Source organism: Saccopteryx bilineata, chromosome 9, assembly GCF_036850765.1.
Source record: "Saccopteryx bilineata isolate mSacBil1 chromosome 9, mSacBil1_pri_phased_curated, whole genome shotgun sequence".
In the NCBI taxonomy this organism is placed as follows: domain Eukaryota; kingdom Metazoa; phylum Chordata; class Mammalia; order Chiroptera; family Emballonuridae; genus Saccopteryx; species Saccopteryx bilineata.
Genome location: NC_089498.1, coordinates 91,623,640 through 91,648,050, shown reverse-complemented (window position 1 = coordinate 91,648,050; position 24,411 = coordinate 91,623,640). Strand labels below are relative to the sequence as shown.

The 24,411-nt window shown below is 44.0% G+C and overlaps 1 protein-coding gene and 1 pseudogene across 1 annotated transcript in view; both read left to right on the top strand.

Annotated features, from left to right (window-relative positions):
* Positions 1–24,411, top strand: part of FRMPD2 (FERM and PDZ domain containing 2) — a 143,044-nt gene that overhangs the window by 10,399 nt on the left and 108,234 nt on the right. The window contains 4 exon segments of the mRNA XM_066244156.1: positions 6,142–6,225; positions 6,228–6,288; positions 6,916–7,054; positions 22,143–22,270. Coding sequence (XP_066100253.1) covers positions 6,142–6,225; positions 6,228–6,288; positions 6,916–7,054; positions 22,143–22,270 — 412 coding nt within the window.
* LOC136313046 (PC4 and SFRS1-interacting protein pseudogene) lies at positions 12,331–13,884 on the top strand (annotated as a pseudogene).

Sequence of the window (24,411 nt, the reverse complement as noted above, 5' to 3'; positions counted from 1 at the left end):
GGAAAACAGTATAATGGTTCCTCAGAAAATTAAAAATAGATTTACCATATGATCTAGCAATTTTACTTTTGCATACACACTCAAATAACTAAAAATGAGTTTTTTGGAGATATTTGTATGCCCATGTTGGTAGCAGTATTATTCACAGTAGCTAAAATGTGGAAGCAATCCCAGGGTCCATTGGTGAATGGATAAGCAAATGTGTTCTATACACACATGAAAGATGAAATAATGTTCATCCTTAGAAAGGAAGAAACTTCTGACACATGCTACAGCGTGGATGAAACTTGAAGACTCTGCACTAAAGTAAACGAGTTGCAAAAAGACAGGTACTGTATAATTCCCCCTTATGTAAGGTACCTAGAGTAGTCAAATTCATAGAAAAAAGTAGAATGGTGGTTGCCAGGGGCTAGGGGGAGTGAAATGGGAGTTAGTGGTTGGGGTACAGAGTTACAGTTTTACAAGACGAGAGGGTCTAGAGATGCATGTGGTAATGGCTGTTCAACAATGTGAACGTACTTAACACTACCAAATTGTACACTTAACTACAGTTAAGATGGTAAGTTTTATGTTTATTTTATCATAATAAAAACTTGAAACTTTTTTTCCAGCTAATCATACAGTATTAATGTGAAATCAGCATGCTGAGCTAAGTTAATAATCCACTCTGAAGATCCAAAGAAAAGGGTTTCTACACCTTTTCCTCCCTGCCCTTCCACAGAGGGATTCTTTATTTCCATCAGCCTCAAATACTCCTGTGCTGGAGTTGAAACCGGTTAACCACTGTGTGGAACGATGGGAAGGGGCTGGGCTGAGGTCATATGGTCCTTCAGGTTAAGTCCTGGTCCTCCCAGACCACCTGCCGGGTGTCAAATCTTGGTGTTTTTCTCTTCTTCCATCTCCAGTGGGAGATGTTCATCAGCTTACTGTGGGGTCATCTAGTGTGCCTCAGGGGACTAGGAGGGTGGCCTTATCTCTTCATAGGTCTCAACAGACCTCTGAAAGGTCTCTCTCAAGTAAAAGAGCAACCGTTATATGCTTTGACATGATCAATTGGTGTTTGCTAAATGTTTTGTTGAATGTGAATAGAAGAATCTTCAGAAAATGGTGTATTTTTATTGATCTATGTTGGGGACCAAAAAACCAACAGGATTCTTGCAGTTTATATTTTTGGTGGACAGAGGTGCGGGGAATTGGCTGTAAGCTGACAGTCTGCCCACCCCCCAACTCACTTGCCTGATTAGGTTGCAAAAGGCTGTTAAGCTGTGGTACTGGATTGTTTACACTACCCCCCATGTTCCCCGGAAAGACTGAAGGCAAGTTTCTTTCATCCTGTTTTGTGTAAAGTTAAGATGTTATGTATGGTGGGGGTGGGGGTTTTCTGCACTTGGTAAAAATTCTTGAGTTGCCTTGGAAACATGATCAGAGATCTCATTGATTTGCTAATGGCCCATTTTGCCCTATAACTAAAGCAAAATGCGGTTTTTGGGAGAGCTCTCTTCTTGCCAGCAGCAATTGTAGATAGAGGCCTCAGAAACCCATTCTTTAATTCTTTGAACCCATTCTTTAATTCTTTAAGCGTATTTTCTTAATTCCCTGCCATTCCACTTGGGACCTGGAATTACTAGTTGTGCTGGTTCACAACAGATCTGTAACATGCAATCTAATAAAACCAGTGAGCCTGCTCCTGAAGCACATATCAGGGCTTACTTGCTACCACTTCCTCCTGGCAAGGGGCTGGCACTGGGACCCTCCCAGGCAGACATTTGAAAGCTATTCAGCTGAGGCCTCCTGGGTGAATACCTTAAAAGTGACCAGCCTGGGGTTTGGACATAAACCCTTTTGGGAGGATTTGAGAGGATTTGCCAGCCAAATTTGCCATTCCCTGGGGAGAGGAGGCCCTGACGGGGTGTGAGGAGTCAGATTTAGCTGCACAGATAGAGGCATGAGACAGGCTTGGATGAGGTTTCTTAAGTTTTTTTTTTTTGATAGGATTTCCATATTTATTTACCAAGATCTGGTACTTTTTTTATTACCAACAGCTTATTGTATCCCCATGTTAAGCCTAATCTGGAGGGACTCAAAACATTGGAGACACAAACAAAATCCATCAATTACACCCCAAAGCTTTATTGTCTAGCTTGGCCAAGCGGCGGCAACTCCGACAGAAATCTGAGGGAGAGCGCGCCGGCCCTTTGTTCTACTTAGTTTTTATAGTTTTGCAAGTGGGAAGTATAGAAGCAAAAATTGCAATTAGGTGCCCTTTACCACTATTGGTGATAGTCATATGCCCTTTAACATGATAGGACCATGTTCAATTTGCAAGCCATACATCATTTTGGAGAAAACAAAATTTACAAGTCAACACAATGATAGAAAGATGTCTCTTTACATATTAAGAGACATTCTTATATTTTCTAATATTTATCCGCCATCTCTTTCGCCAGAGTCACACACATTAACTATATGCATTCACATGGGAGAGGTAGTTTCCATGGGGACAAATGCCCGCAAATGGCTCATTACTATAAGAAAAGGTTTATTTTGGCTTCTCTCTTCCTGCACCTGGCTAGCCATTCACCCCTTTCCCCACAGGTGTGGTGGAATGTCAGGGAATCCATGTTTTCCTCCCCTTTGCATTTATAATACAATGCCAAGGGCCATCCTGGTTTGATGCCAATCACATAGTACAGAGATTATTCACAAAATTTCTCTGCACACCTTAACCCAAATTAATAAAATGTTCCTTAAGCCTCTTAAAATATTAATATTAATTCTGTAGCTTTTGGTACTTTACAACACCTGCGGGTGAGGTGGCGCAGTGGCTCCTCAGGGCTCCTCACCCATCCCTCATGTGGATCGTAAATGTGGTAAAAATTAGTTGACATTTGCTTTAGGAAATGACTTATCAAAATGGTTAGAGTCATGCTTGTCTTTTCATGTGGTCCCTTGTCTGTCATTGGGGTTAGATTCCAGAACAGCCTGTGACAGGCAAAAATCCATGAAGTAGTGACTTTATATTTATTTTATTATTTATATATATTTTAAGGCTTTATAAACCCTCCCCACACTCTTATAAACTTTTTACACACTGTAATTAACCTTTCCTACACCTTATAAACACTTCCTATGCTCTTGAACACTTCCTACACTCCTAAACCTATGTAATTCTAACAACATATAACATTCTATATGGGTATTCATCAGTGAATATATAGAAATATTCTTTTAATATGTTTGAATTAATATTTTTAATATTGTTTTCAATTTTTAGGTTAGAAAATGCTTACTTTACTGTAAAAATAATTAAAATTAATAAATGTATAAAAATACATATATACTGCAAAATCCTGCAATATAGCAAAAAATCCATGATACAAAATTAGATATGTACAATTTAAAAATCTGCAATACAGTGATACTGTGAACAGTGAACAGCTATATGGTGAGGGACAACTGTATTTTTGAAGTTGTGCATCCCTAAAAATGTTTTAAGAACCTAATTTTCAGTTCATATTGTTGACTGTCTTCATTCAATTAAACCATTAAGAAAACATTTTGCTAACTGGAATTCACAGTGTGTCCATAAAGTCATGGTTCACTTTTGACTGGTCACAGGAAAGCAACAAAAGATGATAGAAATGTGAAATCTGCACCGAATTAAAGGAAAACCCTCCCAGTTTCTGGAGGATGATGTGGCAGCATGTGCACATGTGCAGATGATGACGTAACACCGTGTATACAACGGAGAAGCCCACGGCCATGCCAGTCGAGATGTGGACAGTACAGAAGAAAGTTCAGTGTGTTCTGTGGCTTGCTAAATTCGAATCCATGACCAAAGTGCAACATGAATATCGGTGCATTTATAAGAAAGCGCCACCACATAGGAATAACATTATTCAGTGGGATAAGCAGTTGAAGGAAACTGGCAGTTTGGTAGAGAAACCCCGTTCTGGTAGGCCATCAGTCAGTGACAAGTCTGTAGAGGCTATGCGGGATAGCTACCTAAGGAGCCCTAAAAAATCTGTGTGTGTGTGTGTGTGTGCTCAACAATTACCCCTAAGCAAGACTATAGTTCATAAGGCGTTAAAGAAATGTCTCTGTTTTACGGGGTACAAATTGTGGCTGTTGCACGCTATCAAACCGGCAGATATACCTACACGATGTGTGTTTGCTACAGATATGCTTCATGAGATCGACAATGATGCAAGATTTTTGCAGAAGATTGTGTTTAGCGGTGAGGCGACCTTCCATGTCTGTGGACATGTTCATCGCCATAACGTCCGAATATGGGCTGCTGAACATCCTCATGCCTACGTTGAGTAGTTGAGTACGAATATAACACCCCTAAAGGGAACGTGTGGTGTGGCCTGATGTATGATAAGGTGATAGGCCCATTTTTTTTTCGCGGAGCAGTCTGTGACGGCAAAGTCCTATCTTGACATGTTGGAATTGTATGCAGTTCCACAATTTCCAGAAGATGTCATCTTTCAACAGGACGGCGCTCCTTCACACTACGCCACCACTGTTCGTGAATTTCTGGATAGAACATTCCCCTGGCGGTGGATAGGCAGGGGTTCTGTCAAGCCATGGCCACCACGATCCCTGGATCTGATGCACTTAGACTTTTATTTTTGGGGTTATGTGAAGCAACATGTGTACATTTAACATATCAACGACATTAATCACTTAAAACAGAGAATCACAGACGTTATTCACTCTGTTACACCAGACGTCCTTACCTGTGTGTGGCAAGAACTTCACTATCGTTTGAATGTGTGTAGGGCAACAAATGGAGCCCACTTTGAACTGCACTGAATAGGTATGAAACTGGGAATGTTTTCCTTTCATTTGGTGCAGATTTCACATTTCTATCGTCTTTTGTTGCTTTCCTGTGACCGGTCAAAAGTGCACCATGCCTTTACGGACACACTGTATATTGTCAAAATCAGACACTGGGCATGGGGAGGTGACTGTGATTTGAACGTCCCTGGACACCCCTTTTCTTCTCCCTAGCATGTGATTTGCCTTTGGAAGAGAAGGCCCATAACTCACTTAAAAGCTTTGTCTTCCAAACCTTGGCAAGTTTCCTGTGGCCAAGCCACCGCTCTCAGAGCATCTCTGTGCTGGGAGGGTGAAGCATGGAGAAGGGGATGTGACAGAGCAGGCCGGGGGCAGGTCTCCAGGAGGCCTGGGGAAGTGGCTAGGACACCCAGGCAGGGAGAGGGGATCCAGCTTTGCCTTGAAGAGAGTGGGGTGAAGGCAGGGCCATTAGTGGCTGGGTTGGGTTCATCCTCCCTCCCAGAAGTGCTCGAGTACAAACTCAACAGGAGTTGAAGTCCCAGCTTGGACTGGTGGCAACATTCAGGTCAAATGGCAAATGTGATTCTGCTCGTTCCCTGTCTTAGTCAGCTCAGACTGCAAAAAGAAAATCTCATACACTAGACCTTGTAAATGATAGGCAGTTATTTCTCACAGTGCTGGAGCCTGGGAAGTCCAAGGTCAGGTTTAGGGATCTCTTCGTGGCTTGCAGAGCCTCCTCACTATGTCCTCACGTAGCAGAGAGAACTCTGGCTTCTTCCTCTTATTACATTAATCCCACTATGAGGCCTCACTCTGATGACCTCATCTAAATCTAAGCGCCTCCCAAAGGCCCCACCTCCAAATACCATTTCATGGAAGGTTAGGGCTTCAATATATGAGTTTTGGGGGACACAGACATTCCATCCATAACACACTCATGGCTGGAGATGCTTGAGGACCATCCAGTTGATGAAGAGGGCCTGGCTCACGGCAAGAATAGAATAAATACTCACTCCTTTGTTGCTCATTCTGTTGCCATAAGATGGTAGCTGGAAAGCTGGTAGTATGGATATCTGCTCTAAGACAAGTAACCATATTTTCTCCTCTTGGTGCTAAGTTTCTCCTCCTTGACACTCTCCTTTTTGTCTCTTACTCTGGCCCCTCACATACTTAGCAAAGACCCTGTGGTAGCAGGTGTGCAAAAGACTAGCTTCCTGCTCTATCCTGCACTCAGACAGCTCCTGTCCTGCCTGTTGGGTAGGGCTCAGGGCTGTGGAGATGAGGTGTAGTATCTGCCTGACTTCTCTTCCCTCCAAACCAGTTGTACTTCCATTTCAGGCAAAGTGCTCTTTTTCTTGGACAATGAAACCAGGTGGTGCAAGACAGCCCCCAAAGGATGGTGTGAGCAGCCCCAGAAGACCTCCTCGGGAGATTCACACTCTTCCTGAGGATCAAGTTCTTTATCAGTCACTACAGGCTGCTCCAGTGAGTGCTACAGCCTTGTTCCTTGTTCCTGAGGGAGGGGCATGTGCACGCTGATGTTAGAGAGAATGGGTGGGCGTGTGCTTGGTGAACTTTAACTTACCCAGAAATAATAATTACTCTGGTTGATCTTCTATTGATTGGATTTCAATTTGACTGAAAGGGGGAAAATCAGAACTTCCCCTTTTGTTTCAAACATATTCCACTCCAGGTCAAAGTTCTCTCTCTCCTGACCCTCACATGCCCCTCCTCCAGCAGCTCTGTCATGAAGGTTGGAGAATAAGGTCATGGCTTTGGAGTCCAGTCATTGCCTCTTTGCCCCTTTGCTTACCAGAAAAACTATCTAAGTGAATATCTGTTTGTTTGTTTTTTTCATCTGAGCCTCAGCCAACATCTCCATGGGTGCTAGGTGAAGTGTGTGGCACAGAGTAGCTGCCAACTAGGGGCAGGAGGCATGGTGTGGATGCAGAAGACCACACTTGTCGCACTAGCACTGCCCTCTGGGTTCTGTTGGTTTGTCCCATTTTTTTCTACTTTCCCTGTTCTCCAGACTGAGAAAACCCTCTGGTTTTAGAATTTTCCCTCTCTCTCCGCATTGCAGTGGTCTTTATCCCTGCCTTTCTTTCCCAGGCAGAGTTGGATGAGACATCAGTTTTACCTGCAGCTCTGGAGGGACATCCTGGAGGAGAAGTTGTGCTGCAGTGATGAGATCCTGCTGCAGCTGGCGGTCCTCGCCCTGCATGCTGAGTGCAACTGTGATCCTGAGGCGGTTGGGGGGGAACTTGGCTGCCCTTGGTGGGGTCAGTAGTGCAGCGGTGATGGGACAAGGGGAAACTGTTGGAAATGTAGAGACAAAATACTTAGAGATGAATTGTTAGCATTTACCAGTGATATTGGGGTAAACGTCCATCCAACCATCCATCCATCCATCCATCCATCCATCCATCCATCCATCCATAAGCATTCATGAGGTGAGATTTGCTCAACTCTGGGGACACAAAGATAAACAAGTCAAGTTTATACACTGCAATGTAGTTCCAGTCTAAGGTTCCTCCTAAAAACAGTAATTTATCCATTTATTAAGTTTCCATTATCATCATCATCATCAGTAGGACCAACCAATCTTTATTAAGAGATCACTATGTACCTGCCATCAACCTAGACATTTTCCACTCAGCCATTAAAACAACATAGCGAGGTTGATTGATACCTACATTTTCTAGAAGAGAAGTTTGATATTCATGTGGCTAGAAATTGATAAAGTCTAAGTTTGAGCCCAGGCGTATCTGACTCCAAGGCCAGTGTTGATTCTGCCAGACCCACCGCCTCATAAGTGGAAGCTCTAATCTCATTAGCCAGGCACTTGTCCCTGCAGCTGAGTCACATTGCAGTTTCTCTGATTTAATTTGCATCTAATAGTCCTCATGGTCCTATATTGTAGTTCTTAGGGACACTGTACAGGCTATTGGTTACTTAATTTGCAAATACATCCACGTAGGGAGGGATAATGCTAACATATTTATTAACTTAAGTAGGGTTTTAAATGGAGACACCAGGCAGGAAGGAGGGAACAATCAGGTAAGCTATGACAGAGAGCAGTGCAACTTTTCTCTTGGGTTCATAAAGCACCTCCCCCATCCCACACCTCTGTTCAAGATAAGGGTAGGAGGTTGGCAACAGGCCTCAACAAAGACCTAAACAGTGTGACCCAGAAGTGTCACATGAGGTCCAAATGTGGAGTCTGTCTCTGGCTGCATCAGTAGGAGCGGAGAAGAAAGAGCAGTGGAGGTAAAGTTGTCACTGATCTCTTCTCAGGTGCCCTCCTGGTCAGTGCATGCGGCTTTATCCTAGAAGGCACCACCATTGCCATGTGATAAAAACGGAATGCCTTTGCAGGGCTTTTAGCTTGGAGAAGAGATGCTCTAAGGAGGACGTGAGAAATATGTGAGGGAAGAACCCATTGTGTGGGTCAAATAAGCTTGCAAATATGATGTATATGCTTGCTCGCTTATAGTTTGCAATGGGTGTGGGGAACAGGTTGTAAGCAGGCAGGATCTGTATAGCCTAAGGCTTAGTTTTAAGACTAAGCCTTTCCCACCCTTTTAATACTAAAATCTTCTCAACACTAAGCTTTTCCCCACACCCTTGACTGTTGCATGATGTGGGGTGGTGCACTCTTATGAGGAACCCCAATTATGCCTCAGATAAGTGACTTTGTATCAGAGACTTCCTTATTTGTATATTGGCTTAAAGTTTTGATTTCTACACTATAAAATGGGGCAGGCTGGGGTCTCTCTCTCTCTTGGTTCCTGAAATTAGTATTGCAGAGGAGAAGCAGCCAAGATGGTGGAGTGCTAAAGGAGAAGCCAATTTGTGCAGAGAGAAGGAGATGGGGAACAGAGGTGAATAGGGCTGGTGAGATAGAAACCTTTGATTCTAGGAATACTCAGTTATGTCAGTGGCTTTAGAAGCCCTGAATAGAAAGGGAAGTGTTTTCCCACTGTGTGTATTTTCTTGCCCACTGGGTGTGAGCTAGGATTAAAGGAATTGACCAACCAGTTCTTGGCTCTGTTGTTTCATTACCATCTATCCGAATCAAATGAAAACCAGCATGGGCCAGGTGGCTGTGGCTACTGGCTTTACACATTGCTTAAAAGAAAAAATGAGGTTTAACCACTATGTCTTTGGGCCTTTGAATACTTTTCCAATAGGGTCTGCATGTCCATCTTTTATCTCACCCACCTCCAATATCAACCCCAACTCCAAGCCCACGGCTTTCCTGCCCTGACAAGTAGTAGGAAATCCACTCTATACTCTCCAGATCCTTTTGAACATCTCCTCCACACCCCTTGTCTAGGAAGAGTGATTACATTACTCTGTTTTCTCTGGTAGAAAGAGACAGAAAAGCTCAGGTTGGCTTGAATAAAACATGTAATGCATTGACTTACAAAACAGAAGTATCCCCGCTTCCCTGCTCCTTTGACAAGCCTCTAGTCTTATCACTGTTTACCTTGCAGCTTCCTCTTCTAATTCTTGACCCCCCAGGTCTCTTTGACCTCCTGCCTCCTTGCCTGAGGCTTTCTGAGTGCAGGGACCCAGATGTCATCAACAGGACCTGGGCTTCCTGCCTCTCTGGGCTGTGTGCTCTTCTCAATCAGGTCCTTCAGTGGCTTTTAGATGCTACTTTACAGGTTGTAGCCCAGCACCAAAGGGAGAGTCCCTCACAGTAATGTCACAGAAGTCCAGTTGTTCTGTCTCATCGGTTCTGAAAGGGTGATGTGCCTGCCTAGCCCAAGCCAATAGCTGTGCAAGTAGATACTGTGTTCTGATTGGTTGAACTTGAGTGACATCATGTAAAGCCAGTAGCCATGGCCACCATCACAGCCACCTGGCCCATGCCGGTTCTCATTTGATTCAGACAGATGGTAATGAAACAACAGAGCCAAGAACTGGTGGGTCAATTCCTTTAATCCAGGGGTCTCAAACTCGTGGCCCGTGGGCCGCATGGAGCCCGCTGAACAATTTTGTGTGGCCCACAGACTAATCCATGAAGTTCAAAATATTTTGGATAAAATTAAGTAAGCCCGTGGATTAGTCTGCGGGCCGCACAAAATTGTTCGGCGGGCGGCCCGCGGGCCGTGAGTTTGAGATCCCTGCTTTAATCCTAGCTCACACCCAGTGGGCAAGAAAATACACACAGTGAGAAAACACTTCCCTTTCTATTCAGGGCTTCCAAAGCCACTGACTTATCTGAGTATTCCCAGAATCAAAGGTTTCTATCTCACCAGCCCTATTCACCTCTGTTCCTCATCTCCTTCTCTCTGCACAAACTCTGCACTAACTGGCTTCTCCTTCAGCACTCCGCCATCATGGATGCCTCTCCTCTGCAAATTACAACAACAGCACAAATCATACAGTTTGTGCTAAGTGCAGGATCTGAAAGAGCAAGAGCCCCTGGTCTGCTTAATTTTAGAGTGTAGAAAATTAAAGCCTTTAAGCCAATATACAAATAAAGAAGTCTGATACAAAGCCACTTATCTGAGGCATAAATGGGATTCCTCATAAGAGTACACCACCCCACATCATGCAACAAAGGTATGGGGAAAAGCTTAGTTTTGAGAAGATCTTAGTATTAGAAGGATGTTGAAAAGATCTTAGTATTAAAAGTATGGGAAAGGCTTAGTCTTAAAACTAAGCCTTAGGCTATAAGGACCTTACCAGCTTACAACCTATCTCCCACACCCAATGCAAACTATAAGCAAGCAAACATATATTTACAAATTTACTTGACTAACACATGGCCAGCCTAGGAGCCAGGGCAGAGCTTGCACTAAGCAAAATGCTTGTGCTGACAGGGAGGAGGGGTGGTTCCCATTTCCAGAAAGAAAGGGTGCAGTTGCACATGAGGAAAAATAAGTTTCTTCCACCATTGATTACTTACTGGTCTCGATGCTGCATCCTTGGTGAATAAGGAAATGTATATGGCTGAAGTTCTGAGTCTGGTGGGGGCACTTGGGTCTGGCCTTGTGTTACACATCGAGTTGTGTTCCTTATAATTCCAAGTGGAAACCCCAACTCCTGGTACCTCAGGATGTGACTGTGTTTGAAAAAGAGTCTTTAAATTGGTGATTAAATTAAAGTGAGGCTGTCTGGATGGGCCCCAATCCAATCGGACTGTAGTCCTTACAAAAAGGTGGGGTTTGGACACACTGAGGGCCATTAGGGCTGCAGGCAAACAGGGGAACGACCAGTATAGGGTGCAGTAGGAAGGCGCTGCCTGCAAGCAAGGGTTAGAGCCTCAGAGAAACAAATCCTGTTAGCTCTTTGGTCTTGGACCTCTAGCTTCTAGAACTGTGAGAAAAGTAATTTCTGTGGTTGAAGCCACTTAATCTGTTGTATTTGTCAGGGAAGCTTCAGAAAACTAATGTATCTTGAGTCTGAAAAGGAGAACCTGCAGCCACAAAGCCCTCGATAGGGTCCCTTTTCCCTTCCCTTCTCTTTCTTTCTTTCTTTCTTTCTTTCTTTCTTTCTTTCTTTCCCTTCCCTCCTTTCTCTCCTTCCTTCCTTCCTTCCTTCCTTCCTTCCTTCCTTCCTTCCTTCCTTCCTTCCTTCCTTTCTTTCTTTCTTTCTTTCTTTCTTTCTTTCTTTCTTTCCCTTCCCTTCTTTCTCTTTCTTTCTTTCTTTCTTTCTTTCTTTCTTTCTTTCTTTCTTCTTTCTTTCTTCTTTCTTTCTTTCTTTCTTTCTTTTCCTTTCTTTTTTTCATTAATTTATTTTAGATAGAGAGAGAGGAAGATTTGTTATCCCACTCATATATGCATTCATTGGTTGTTTCTTGTATGTGACCTGACTAGGGATTGAACCCACAATCTTGGTGTATCCAAATGGACAACGCTCTAATTCACTAAGATACCCTCCAGCACCCAGAGCTTTCTGCTCCTAGTTTGCATACCATGTGGAGTGCAAAGGGGAACAAACGTGTGACCTCAATTATAACTTCTCTGCTTTGTCCCAGTGACTGGGTTTAAGAACAAGGACAAACTCAAGATTTAAAATGATTTGTTTGAGAATAGTGGCTTTCAGATGTTCTGTGCCAAGACCAATGATTGGAAACGTGATAGACATTATAACCCAACACACACACACACACACACACACACACACACACCAGAATTGAGGCAAAAGTGCAGGAAATTATATGCACCCTTCCTATGTCTTGACATTGACATTTCCTATTCTAGTTAATTGAAACATTTCTGGTTATGAACCACTAACTGATGTCATCACTGCTGCTAGAAAACACTTTGAGACTATCAGTACCGTCCTGAGCAGCGCAGGGATGGCAGTTGTAATTCGGGCGGTTGAGACGCCTCTGCGGCTGCTGGTGACGCAGGTGGCTGCGTGCAGGTAACAGTAGCGCCTGGCGGCACACAAGCCTCAACATCCAGAGCCTGAGCCAGGGCTCCTGCCTTCCGGGAACCTTGGCCCCCATCAGTCCCCCGCCTCCCTGGCCGTCCAGCCGGATCCCCGGCGTTGCCGCACACGGACATGACTCATGACTTCAGACCCGGGGACCTCATCTTCGCCAGGCTGAGGGATTATCCTCACTGGCCGGCTCGCGTGGACCTAGTTCCCGAAGGAGCCACGAAACCGCCCCAGGGGAAACTACCCATTTTCTTCTTTGGAACTCACGAGACTTCTTTTTTAGGTCCAAAGGATATACTTCCTTACTCAGAATACAAGGACAGATATGGAAAACCAAATAAACAAAAAGGTTTTAACCAAGGTTTGTGGGAGATAGATAACAACCCGAAAGTGGAATTTCCAGGTCAGCAATCATCCACCCGACAATCCAACGCATCCTCCGACCTCGAACTCCAAGGAAGAGAAACTAGTATTTCAAAGGAAGACATGGCCCATGCAGAAAAAGCCAGCCATGAGGATGTGACCAAAGCAAGTGACATAACCACTCCTAAAGCATCCAGAAGAGGAAGAAAGAGAAAGGCAGAAAAGCCAGCCCACATTGAAGAGGCGGGACAGGTGACCATGGCAACAGCACCTTCGCCTCTGAAGGTGAGTCCTAAGAGAGGACGACCTTTGGCCACAAAGGTCAGGAGTCCAAAACCCAGAGGCAGACCCAAAGTGATAAAACAGGTCTGTCCTTCAGAGGGTGACACAGTAATCGGAGAAGACAAAAGTAAGAAAAAGGGGCAAGAAGAAAAACTACCTAAAGGGCATCTTAGAAAGGATGAAGAGGGCCAGGAGGAAGAAGGTGCATCAAGGGAAGAGCCAGACAAAGAAGCTGGGAAGAAAGAAGTGGAATCAACCAGGAAAGGTTTCACTAAGACGGGGGTTACCTCAACCTCTGCCTCCAGAAAGGATCAAGAAGGTGGGAAGAAGAGAAGGGGTGGGAAAAACTTTCAGACCGCACACAGAAAAAACACGCGGAAAGGCCAATGTGGGAAGGAAGCTGCCAATGGAAACCTCAAGCCAGAGGAACACATGGCAGGAAAGAAGCCAGAAGTTAAGAACATGGAGAGGAAACATGAAACATTAATGGATTCCCGGCTTCAAAGGATACATGCAGAAATAAAAAATTCTCTCCAAGTTGGTAACCTTGATCTGAACAGATGCATCGAGGCCCTGGATGAGCTAGCTTCCATTCCGGTCACAATGCAACATGCTCAGAAACACACACAGATGATTGCCACGCTGAGAAAAATACGGCGATTCAGAGTGAGTCAGGTGGTCATGGAAAAGGCTACTATGCTGTATAACAAGTTTAAGAACATGTTTCTGGTTGGTGAAGGGGATTCTGTGATCGCCCAAGAGCTGAGTAAATCTCTTGCTGAACAAAGGCAGCGTGAGGAAGAAAATACAGCCAAAGACCAAGGGAAGAAAAGGCCAAGCAAAAAGAAAGCTGGGAAAAGAGCAGACAGGTTCAAAGGGTTTGCACGGAGGATCTGATGCACAAGACAGTAATCAACTGCAGCCTAATGGAAATAGCAATGGAGAAAGCAAAGATGAGGCCAGCAGTAAGAAAAAGCCACTCAGTAAAGAGACACTGAAATATCTCGGAAGGACCCTACACTAGATAATTAGGCTGACATACCTGGAATCTGAAGAATGTTTGAGAAATTTGGAATGGTTTGGGTGTGAGATATTGAGACTGCTGGAAGTTTTAAATTTTTATGAGCAACCGTTTTGATGTATTGAACTTGTGTTGGGGGGGGGATCTCTTTATCTTTGTTTAAAAGTAATTAAACATGGCTTCATTGTACTTATGCAGTATTAACAACTACTTTATACAGTAAATGTGAGGGGAAAATCCATCTAGGAAATGTCCAATTGCTTTTCCAGACATTGGTTGTAACATATTTTCAATTCATGTGTCTATGTTAATGTGTAATTAACTGTAGGAAAAAGTGACATTTTAAAAACTCCTACTTGTATAAAACCTTTCCTCTTTTCCAAACACTGTGGGAAATTGTGCATTGTTTTTTATAGCTCTTGGATTTATCAGACTGTCTTTTCACTGTGGTTTTTGTAGAAGTTATATATCTTTATGGTAGAGAATATGGTCCTTCTATATAGTTACTCTACATTGTGCTACAGTATCCTGCTGCTTTGTAACCATGTGTGGTCTGTATGCCTCTTTGTATGACAACTAGATACCCAACAGGCATTGAACTGACAATTCTATAAGATACAAAGCCCATGTTAACTTTAGAAGGTAATTTAATTTTGTGGCTGGGAATCCAGCTAAGTCACATGTCTTTCCTGAAGAGAGTAGAATGGGTATATCTACAAATAAATCTGGCTCCAGGGTTCAGCCAGGTAAGGTCTTTACAGGCACTAGTAGCTGAAACTGAAAACTAAATGATAATAGTTTATTTTTGAGACATTTCTAAATTTTTAAAAAGTCATACTCACTAAGAAAGTCATTAAGATTTTTTTAAAAAAATTGGAAAACAATCTATAATGCCTATGCAGTAAACAAAAGTAAATATATATATATATATATGGGAAACTGACCAATTTGAAAACATGGCTATTTCAGAAGAGAATTTTTATTTATGTATCATACATTGAACAGGATTGCAAAAATGGAAACATTAGTTACTCTGAGGCAGTAGATAAAGTAAAGTAGTGGTTTTTCCTAGTTCATTTGCATGTATATGGACTAAATCAAGATGAACCAAGGATAACATAAAAAATCTTAAGGGTAACTTTTAACAGATAATATTTCTAAGATCATTTGATTAGGTCAGTTGGTGGTTTCAGTAGCTGAAAGACACTTCCGTTTTGAGATTATTAATATGGGGAAAAGGTCCATACTTAAGTGTTTTTATTTGGCATATACTGTATGTTTTGACTTCTCCGATAATTCTATTTTCATCAATAGACAAAAAGATGAATTATTTCAATAACTGGAATTTTAATTTTGAAAGGTCTTACAATGGAATCTTGGACCCAGTGTTCTGAGGAAACTCTTGCTATTATATCTGTTTAGTCCTTAGTACAATTACAATTTGGGCAGGTTATTCCAGTTAAGTCATAAGTGCCAACATGTAATCTTGTTTCAATTAAAGAAATTTTCTATGAAACTGTACCAGTAAATTACTTCTTTGCTATTTATAATATATATATACGATTTCAGCATGTATATATATATAGTGTAAGGCCCTTCCAAGATATTTCATTTTATATAAATATAAATATAAATACACACACACACACACACACACACACACAGTATGTCCGTAAAGTCATGGTGCACTTTTGACAGGTCACAGGAAAGTAACAAAAGATGATAGAAATGTGAAATCTGCACCAAATAAAAGGAAAACTCTCCCAGTTTTATACCTATTCAGTGCAGTTTGATGTGGGCTCACACACAGATTTTTTTAAAAAATATTTTATTTATTGATTTTTAGAGAGAGGAGAGAGAGAGAGAGAGAGAGAGAGAGAAAGGGGAGGAGCAGGAAGCATCAACTCCCATATGTGCCTTGACCAGGTAAGCCCAGGGTTTCGAACCGGCAATCTCAGGGTTCCAGGTTGACGCCTTATCCCACTGCGCCACCACAAGTCAGGCTCACACACAGATTTTTTAGGGCTCCTTAGGTAGCTATCCCGTATAGCCTCTACAGACTTGTCACTGACTGATGGCCTACCAGAACGGGGTTTCTCCACCAAACTGCCAGTTTCCTTCAACTGCTTGTCCTACTGAGTAATATTATTCCTATGTGGTGGCGCTACATTATAAATGCGCCGATACTCACGTTGCACTTTGCTCACGGATTCAAATTTAGCAAGCCACAGAACACACTGAACTTTCCTCTGTACCGTCCACATCTCGACTGGCATGGCCGTGGGCTTCTCCGCTGTATACATGGTGTTACGTCATCATCTGCGCATGCGCACATGCTGCCACATCATCCTCCAGAAACTGGGAGGGTTTTCCTTTTATTTGGTGCAGATTTCACATTTCTATCGTCTTTTGTTGCTTTCCTGTGACTGGTCAAAAGTGCACCATGACTTTATGGACACACTGTATAATGTCATACTGCTTTCCTCCCAGTATATCTATGGAAGAGACTGCTGTGTCTGAAATCTTCAAAGTCCCTTTTTATTCCCTCCCCAGCTGTTTTTCTGTATAAAAGTTCTTACCACCTGGTGTGGCATATTCCTTTATTTGTCAGTCTTAGTGTTGCTCTATTTATTGAATGAAGCTCACCTTGGGGTAAAGGTTTTCTCTGTTTTCTTCTGTCATTTCCGTAGCACCAAAGCAATGCCTGAAACTTGGAGTTTGTTCAAGAGCTACCAGTGTAGAGTGGATGAATGAGTGGTGTCCAGGCTCCCGGACAGGATACACTATGCATAGTAGTAATTCATCAGCATAGTTATCACCTTATTTATCAGATGACTACTGTAACTCAGTTCCCAACACCTACCTCCACCCTTAGTCCATGGAGTCTGAGACTTCCCTGACTCCTAGCATTCCCCCAGCCTGAGAGGGCAGTCTCCCAGAGCAGGCCTGGTTCCTGTGACCTCCTCCCTGTCATTTGGACAAGCTGCCAACTCTGTGACCTATTTTGCTGACCTCCCTCTGGTGTCCTCAGCACCGCTGCTGGAATCCTCACTGTGCCTAAGCCAGCTCCCTCTTGCCCTTGTGCTGTTCTGACATTTAGAGAATGCTCTAAGCTGGAGGTGCCCCAATGAAGTAGGTGACATCCTCACTGAAGCCTCTAGTCCAATCCTATGTAATGGCTCATGTCCACAGGGCAGGGCGGCTTCCAGCTGCAACGTAAGTCCATCCTCAGCAGGTTCCATGGGACAGGTTGGGCTTGAATTTTGGAGACAGATGAAACTGGGTTCAAGCCAGTGGTGGGATTCAAATAATTTTACAACTGGTACTTTGCCCTAATGACCGTTTTAAGTGTAAAAAGTACCATACTGAAAGGTAGTTTATTATTTCATGCATTTAATACTTAAATAAGAACAGTAAAAGAAGTACACAAAACTAGATTATAAGATTTTAAAATATTAATGAAAAACATTCAATAATATCTGACAAAATGCAATAAAACCATTATTAAAGGTATTTCCATATTGCTTCTTGATTGGTGTCCTCACTTGCAGTTTTTTTCGTCTATAAATGGAATAAACACTTCCGGTGCTTAGAATACAGTATTGTGCAGATAAATGTTAAAATAGAGTAAGAAATGTAAATTTGTGATTTCCACATTGGGCGGCTGCCCAGGTGCCCAGCTTAGAGAGAACCCTGATTACAAGTGTCATTTTAACAACCAGTTTACCGAACTCAACAAATAATTAGGTAGCAGTTCCATCAAACCGGTGCGAACTGGCTGAACCCCACCACTGGTCAAAGCCCTCTTATTTTGGTTAATCATATGTACATGACTTCAGACACATTATTTCTCTGAGCTTCTCTGCTTTATTTTTATCTGTAAAACAGAAATAATAGCAGGTCCTTTGCAAAGCTGCTGGAAGGGTGGGAGGTGACCAGGCATGTGCGATCCTGGTGTGTAGCAACTGCTCTTTGCACACTCCCTCCTCATCCCCCGGAGTTAGGAGACTCTGTTATAAAACTGCACACAGACCCAGCCTTCAGCCTCTGGATTCAGACACAGGATGTAAAACCTGCAACCTAAACTCTAGCCTTAGAGTCAGTGGATGCTGTGGGCCAGGTCTACTGAAGGCATCTGGGACCAGTGGCAGATTTAAGGGCCGGAGCATGAAGTGCCCCGGGCCCCGACTTCTACGGGACCCTGCAAAACCCCAACTTTACACTTTTTTCTAATGACACCAAGTTTGGTTTCAAATGTGCAATTTTAACATTAATAGTACATAATATTTTTTATTTATTTAAAAATATAGTTAACATATATTTTTTTTTTCCCTGTCTCTCACTCTTTTTTAAGAGTCCCAATATTTTCTTCTGTGCCTGGGGCCTCAACTGACCTTAATCTGCCTCTGTCTGGGACCCTGAGTACAACTCACTTGTCCCAAGGCTCAGGGACCCAGACCTGACTCTAGGGGACCCTTAGGTGATGCCCTGTGCTGTCCAGTTTCTGACTGACTGCACCTATCCCTGACCTTCTTCTGATCTCATCCTCCAATGCTGGCTCCATCCCCAGACCCTGCCCAGCCTCTACCTCTCCCATTGCCCTGGAGGTCAGTGTTGCTTTGAGACACTCTCTGAGGCTCTCCTGGGACCCCCAAAGACTGACCTTTCTCCTTTTTCTTATGTGTGTACAGGCAGCAGATGACACAGACTTATTCATTTGTGTACCCATTCTCTCAGTCCTCATAGATGGAGGCCTGCTCAGCATCCTCTCAGCCCAGGTCAGCTGTGCAGAGTCAGTGTAATTTCCATTTGCAGTTGAGAAAAGTGTGCTTCTGTAAGGTTAGGTAGGCTGGTGAGAGCATGCGAACACTCACCTATAGGGTCTTGTTCCCTTGAGCTCTGGGCACTGTGGGGGGCACATAAAGGACTAGGGGACACTCAGAGAGGAGAGCCCCTCCCCATATGTCTCACTGAGTACATAAGACAAAAATACTGCCTGTCCAGTGAATTGCGGGTATTCCACTGTAGCTCTGCCCAGAGCAGCTGTGAGGCTGGGCTGCAGAGCCTGTCCAGTCCAGGAGGAAATTAGCATGCTCTCCCTAAGGGGCCTGTGTTTTGTTTGATAAACAGTTCTGGTGATGAAAAATAATAGTAAGGATTTGGAAAGCACAGTAGTAAAAGTGTGGGAGCCACCAATGAATTCTAAGCAGGAAAGCAACGTGATTACATTTGCATTTTGAAAAGAGAGACAAAAACAATTTGGTGTAAGAATAAACCTCCTTAATCACCTCATTGCAGCAGAGTAGGTTACTCTGAGTGCCTTCCCCTCCAGCCTCTGCTCATGTGCGGAGGGCGTGCACAACTGTACACACTGCCACTTTTGATCTCCTTCTGCTGTTTCACCTGATGGTGCATGTCCTCCCATGGTTTCCTAATGATCACTTAGCACAGCTATGTCTTGTTACTTATGGCTAGATCCCTGCTCATCTATTGGTACAAGTACAGGTAGGCATCACCAAGATGTGCCATGGAAGTAGTGACTACTCTTCTTGTTCTAGTCATTTCTGATCTTCCTTTTTGATAAATGATGTAGAAATACATGTCTGTGGGAGCTTTTCCAGTTCTGTGTTGACTTCTTTTCTTGGATGCATTCCTAGCCAGGAGATGCTGGGTCAAATGTCTTAAGTACTCTTTTAAAAAAATGTTTAAAAGTTTTAAGTTCACAGAAAAATTGAAGGGAAGGTACAGGGAGTGCCCAAATACTGCCTGCCTTGTCCCCAACATGCACAACCTCCCCCATTGTCAGCATCCCCAACCAGAGAGGTTCTTTGTGATAATGGTAAATCTACATACACACATCACAATCACTCAAAATCCATAGTTTCCATTAGGGTTTCCTCTTGGTGTTGTATGTTCTATGGGTTTGGATGAATTGATAATGACATATATCTACTCTTATAGCATCATATGGAGTAGTTTCACTGCCCTAAACATCCTCTGGGCTCCCCTATCCATCCCTCCTTCTCCAACTAATCCCTGGCAACCACTGATTTTTCTACTGTATTTATAGTTTTGCCTTTTTCCAGAAAGTCATATAGTTGGAATCCTATGATAGTGAGTATTTTCAGATTAGCTTTTTACTTGGTAGTAAGCATTTAGCTCTCCTCCATGTGTTTTCATGGCTTGGTAGCATATTTCTTCTTACTGATGAGTAAGTCTGAGTGCAGTGTACCCCAGTTTATTTCTCCATTCACCTACTGAAGGACAGTTTTTGTTTCAACTTTTGACAGTTGTGCATAAAGCTGCTGTGAACATCCACATGCAGGATTCTGTGTGGATTTTTAACTCTTTTTTTTAATTGTGTGGTAAATTTATGCAATACAAATTTTTAAAGAGAAAATAAACCAATTCAAGCTGGATGATAAAAGCAGGTTTTACAGAAGCCATGATTGACCACTTCTTGAATGCACCATTTCTCTGTGTTCCTTCCAGAGCATGTCTTATTTTTCTTAATTGATTTTAATTTATTGTGTTTACATAGATTCTAGTGTTGCCCTGAATGATCCCCCCTGCCCCGTATTCCCCTCAACATCCTCCTTGTCCCCCTCCCCCCTTCCCTTAGCTTTATCCCATCCTATCAGTCCCCTTTCCCTCTGTCCTCTTTCCCTCTGGTCCCTTTGATCTCTCCTCTGTCTCAATTCCGTTCCTCAGTTCACATTGTTCATTGGATTCCTCAAATGAGTGAGGTCATATGATATTTTTCTTTCTCTGCCTGGCTTATTTCACTCAACATAATAGTTTCCATATACAATGGAATACTATGGGGCCAGGAAAAGAAGAAAATCTTACCTTTTGTGACAATTTTGAACTCTTTTGGGTTAAAACCAAGGAGCATGATTGCCAGATAATAAGGTAAGAGGATATTTGGTTTTGTAAGAAACCAACAACCTGTCTTCCAAAGTAGCTGCATCGTTTTGTAGTCCCACCAGTTGCTTCACACTTATCAATAGTTGGTGTTGTCAGTAGTCTAGATTTTGGCCATTCTAATAGCAATCTAAATGCCATTTTTATGCATTAGATTGCCGAGCAATTTCTTTTCCTTTGTGTTTCTGAGCTGAGCTCAGAACCAGCATGAACCAGTCCTGGGCTGGCGGATTCTCAGTCCATGGTCACATGGGGACAGGTCTGTGCCATGTCAGGAGCATGGGGATGTAGTGGACACCGCTGTTCCTTTAGATCCCCTCCTTGGACCAACTGGTCCATCTCTGGTCTGAGGAGGCCAAGAAGTTCCTGATTCCTAGCTGCCTTCCTCATCTATGACTGGACAGTTGCCCTTAGCTGTGAGGAAATAGCCTGCCTACAGTGGGGCTGAGAGAAGTTGCCTGAGATCAAGAGGGCTGATTCAAGAACTCAAGGGCAGGGTCACCTATTGCCTCTGTCAAGTCCTGCCTCCTTCATTTTTTGCAGTGGGCCCCAAGACCACTCCTCCAAAACTTCTGCATACCCACCTCTGTCCCAGAGTCTGTATCAGGGAATCCAGCATCAAGCAGAGGCGAGGCCACTTCTAGCCCCTCCTGGGGGGCCTGCGGCCTCAGGTTCGCTGAAGAGCAGACTTGACGAAGGTTCGGGCCTGGCTCAGGGTGGGGCATCAGATCTTCCACTTGTTCGTGGGGTGACTTCTTGATCACCTTCTCGTGGACAGATAGCGTCATAGCCAAGGCCTCCCTTGTAAGAGGGGCCAGTGCTCAGGGAGCACACATGCATAGAGATGTCAAAGGGTAAAAAGAGACGAAGGTTTAGGACCAGGGTTGTTCTGTGCTTTTGGGAAGAGGTGTGGCCTCAAGGCATGCGTGAGGGCTCAGGTGACCAAATCTTATTTCTGTCACTTACATGCCGTGTGACCTTGGCCTCCTTGAATGACTTCTCTCCTGGTTCACTGTGTCCACCTTGGCAATGGCAAAAATAATGCCATCCCTGTAGGACTACTGTAAGAAGCAAAAGAGCTAATGTGTTCTGAGGACCACCTGGTATACAAAAGGGACTCAAAAATGGGTGGTTTCTCTCTTCTCTCCTTTCTGTTCATGTTATAAGATTTGGCCCAGCTTCTAACGCAGTAGGAAAAGGTGTGCTTGGTGGGCACTTGACAGGAGTGTCCCTGCCCTGGGCACCTCACCTGGGTGTGGACTGCAGACAGACATCTGCTCTGCTCAGAGTCCTGCAGCAGGCATTCCACTTACACCCCTTTCCTCCTTTGTCTCATGTCCAGCAGGCAGATGCCAACGTCTACTTCTGCATTGAAGACTACGTCCTGGCGAATCTGATTGACAAGAGGACCGCACTTGTGGTCCAGATCCAAGTCTCAGAAAAGCACCGTCTCGAGCCTGACCGCCTGCGGTGGTACAGTGGATAGAGCATCGGACTGGGATGCTGAGGATCCAGGTTTGAGACCCCAAGGTTGCCAGCTTGAGCATGGGCTCATTTGGTTTGAGCAAAATTCACCAGCTTGGACCCAAGGTCGCTGGCTTAAGCAAGGGGTCACTCCGTCTGCTGAAGGCCCGTGGTCAAGGCACATATGAGAAAACAATCAATGAACAACTAAGGTGTTGCAATGCGCAATGAGAAACTAATGATTGATGCTTCTCATTTCTCCGTTCCTATCTGTCTGTCCCTGTCTATCCCTCTCTCTGTCTCTGTAAAAAAAAAAAAAAAAAAAAAAAAGAAAGAAAGAAAAGAAAAGAAAAGAAAAGAAAAGAAAAGAAAAGAAAAGAAAAGAAAAGAAAAGAAAAGCACCATCTCGGTCCTGTGCTCCGGGAGAGGAGGCCGAGCTGGAGTTCTTGAGAGTGAGGTATTTGTACCCTTGAAAGGGATGTTGATGTTCAAGGGTACACAGCACTCCCCTCTGAAGCCTGTCCTGAGGGCTTTGTGTGCTTGGACCCACGAGAGGGTACAAGCAAGGGACCTGGGCTCTGGCAGGGAAGAAACTCCTTTCCCCCTGGACTTCTGAAAGCGGGTGGCATTGAAAGTGACCCCAAAATGTGTGTAGGGTAGAGCGGGCTGGGCTGGGTATAGCAGGGCCTCTCTTCAACCTGAAAGCTCAGTCACTTTTCTGTGGTCATATTTCTCAATGACATGTGGGTCAGCTGAAGCACAAAACTGGTGTGTGAGCCAAAAACAAAGCCATTGAAAGACTCCACATTTGCAGGCTTCCAGAAAAGTGTCCTTAGCACAGCACAACAGTGGGTTCCGCGCATCTGTGTACCTCTCTGGTCTATCCTTTCCTCAGCCCTTGCGCCACAAGAGCAGCATTTCAGGCCCCATTTTGAGGGCACACACAAAGGCTACCTGGAAGAGGCTTTGTTCACTCTTAGATCTACTCCTGCTTGAGCCAGGCACTGTGGCCAAAATGAAGAGTCCATGCGCCTTGCCCCAGGGAGCCTGAGTCTCCTGGAAAGGATGGACAGGTGCCCAGAGGCAGGCAGCATTGTGATAACCAGCCCATGAGGAAAATAACAAGAGTAGTTACTCTCTATCAGGAGGAGAAGGGGTGACTACTTTGCCCTGAAGATAGCATTAGGGGGCATGTGGGAGGAGCTGTCCCCTCACCCCCGCTTCCCCAGGACAGGGTACCTGGCTGGGCCTTTAGAGTTGTAAGCATTTTCAAAGGGAAGCTCTAAGATTTTTACATTTCTCTGAGACAGAAATATGCTGTCTTTATTTTTTGCCTTTAATAAAGACAGGCATTAGGAAGCCAAACTGCTGAGGAGGGGTCTGGCCTTTTCTTTTCGATGGGTCACTTAGCAGAACTGTGTGTGACACCTAGCATGGTGTAAGCCTGCAAGCATTTCATTTGAGAGTCACAGGCAGAACCTCATTGCATTCCGGAACCTAGCTTTCCTGTGTGCTCTTTGTCCAGAGGATGCACCAAGCCATCGGCACACATCAACAGAGAGGGGCCACAGAGACACAGAGCAAGTGCCGAGGCCGGAGGTGCAGGCCTGTGGAGTCTTCTGTAGGACTGATGATGCCTGCCTGCCTGCCTGCCTGCCTCTGTTCAGGTCTAGCTTTGTGGCAGGGCTCACTGTGTCCCTCCCTCCTTTGGTTGAAAAATGAAAAACTTTAGTAAAGGAAGCCACCCTCTCATAAGAGGAAACTTGGATACATTTGATTTTGTTTGTATGTGATCTTATCAGGTTCAAGGAACTGGCTTTTTAAAGTTCCTCTTGGTTAGGCTTGCTAATCACGTGTGCCACCTGCGTGCAGAGGCGTGACCCCAAGGGCTTGTATCCCAGAGCACATTGTGGCCCTTCTTGTTAGAGTGAAGGTTGGTTAAAATAAGTCCTTCCCCCTATGGTTATAAAAACAACCATTTGTGCCCTTGCTGGGTAGCAAAGTTGGTCAGAGTGTTGACCTGATACGCCAAGATTGTGGGTTTGATCCCCGGTCATAACACATACAAGAATCAACCAATGAATGCAGAAATAAGTGGATATAAATAAGTGGAACAACAAATCAATGTTTTTTTTCTCTCTCTCCTCCTT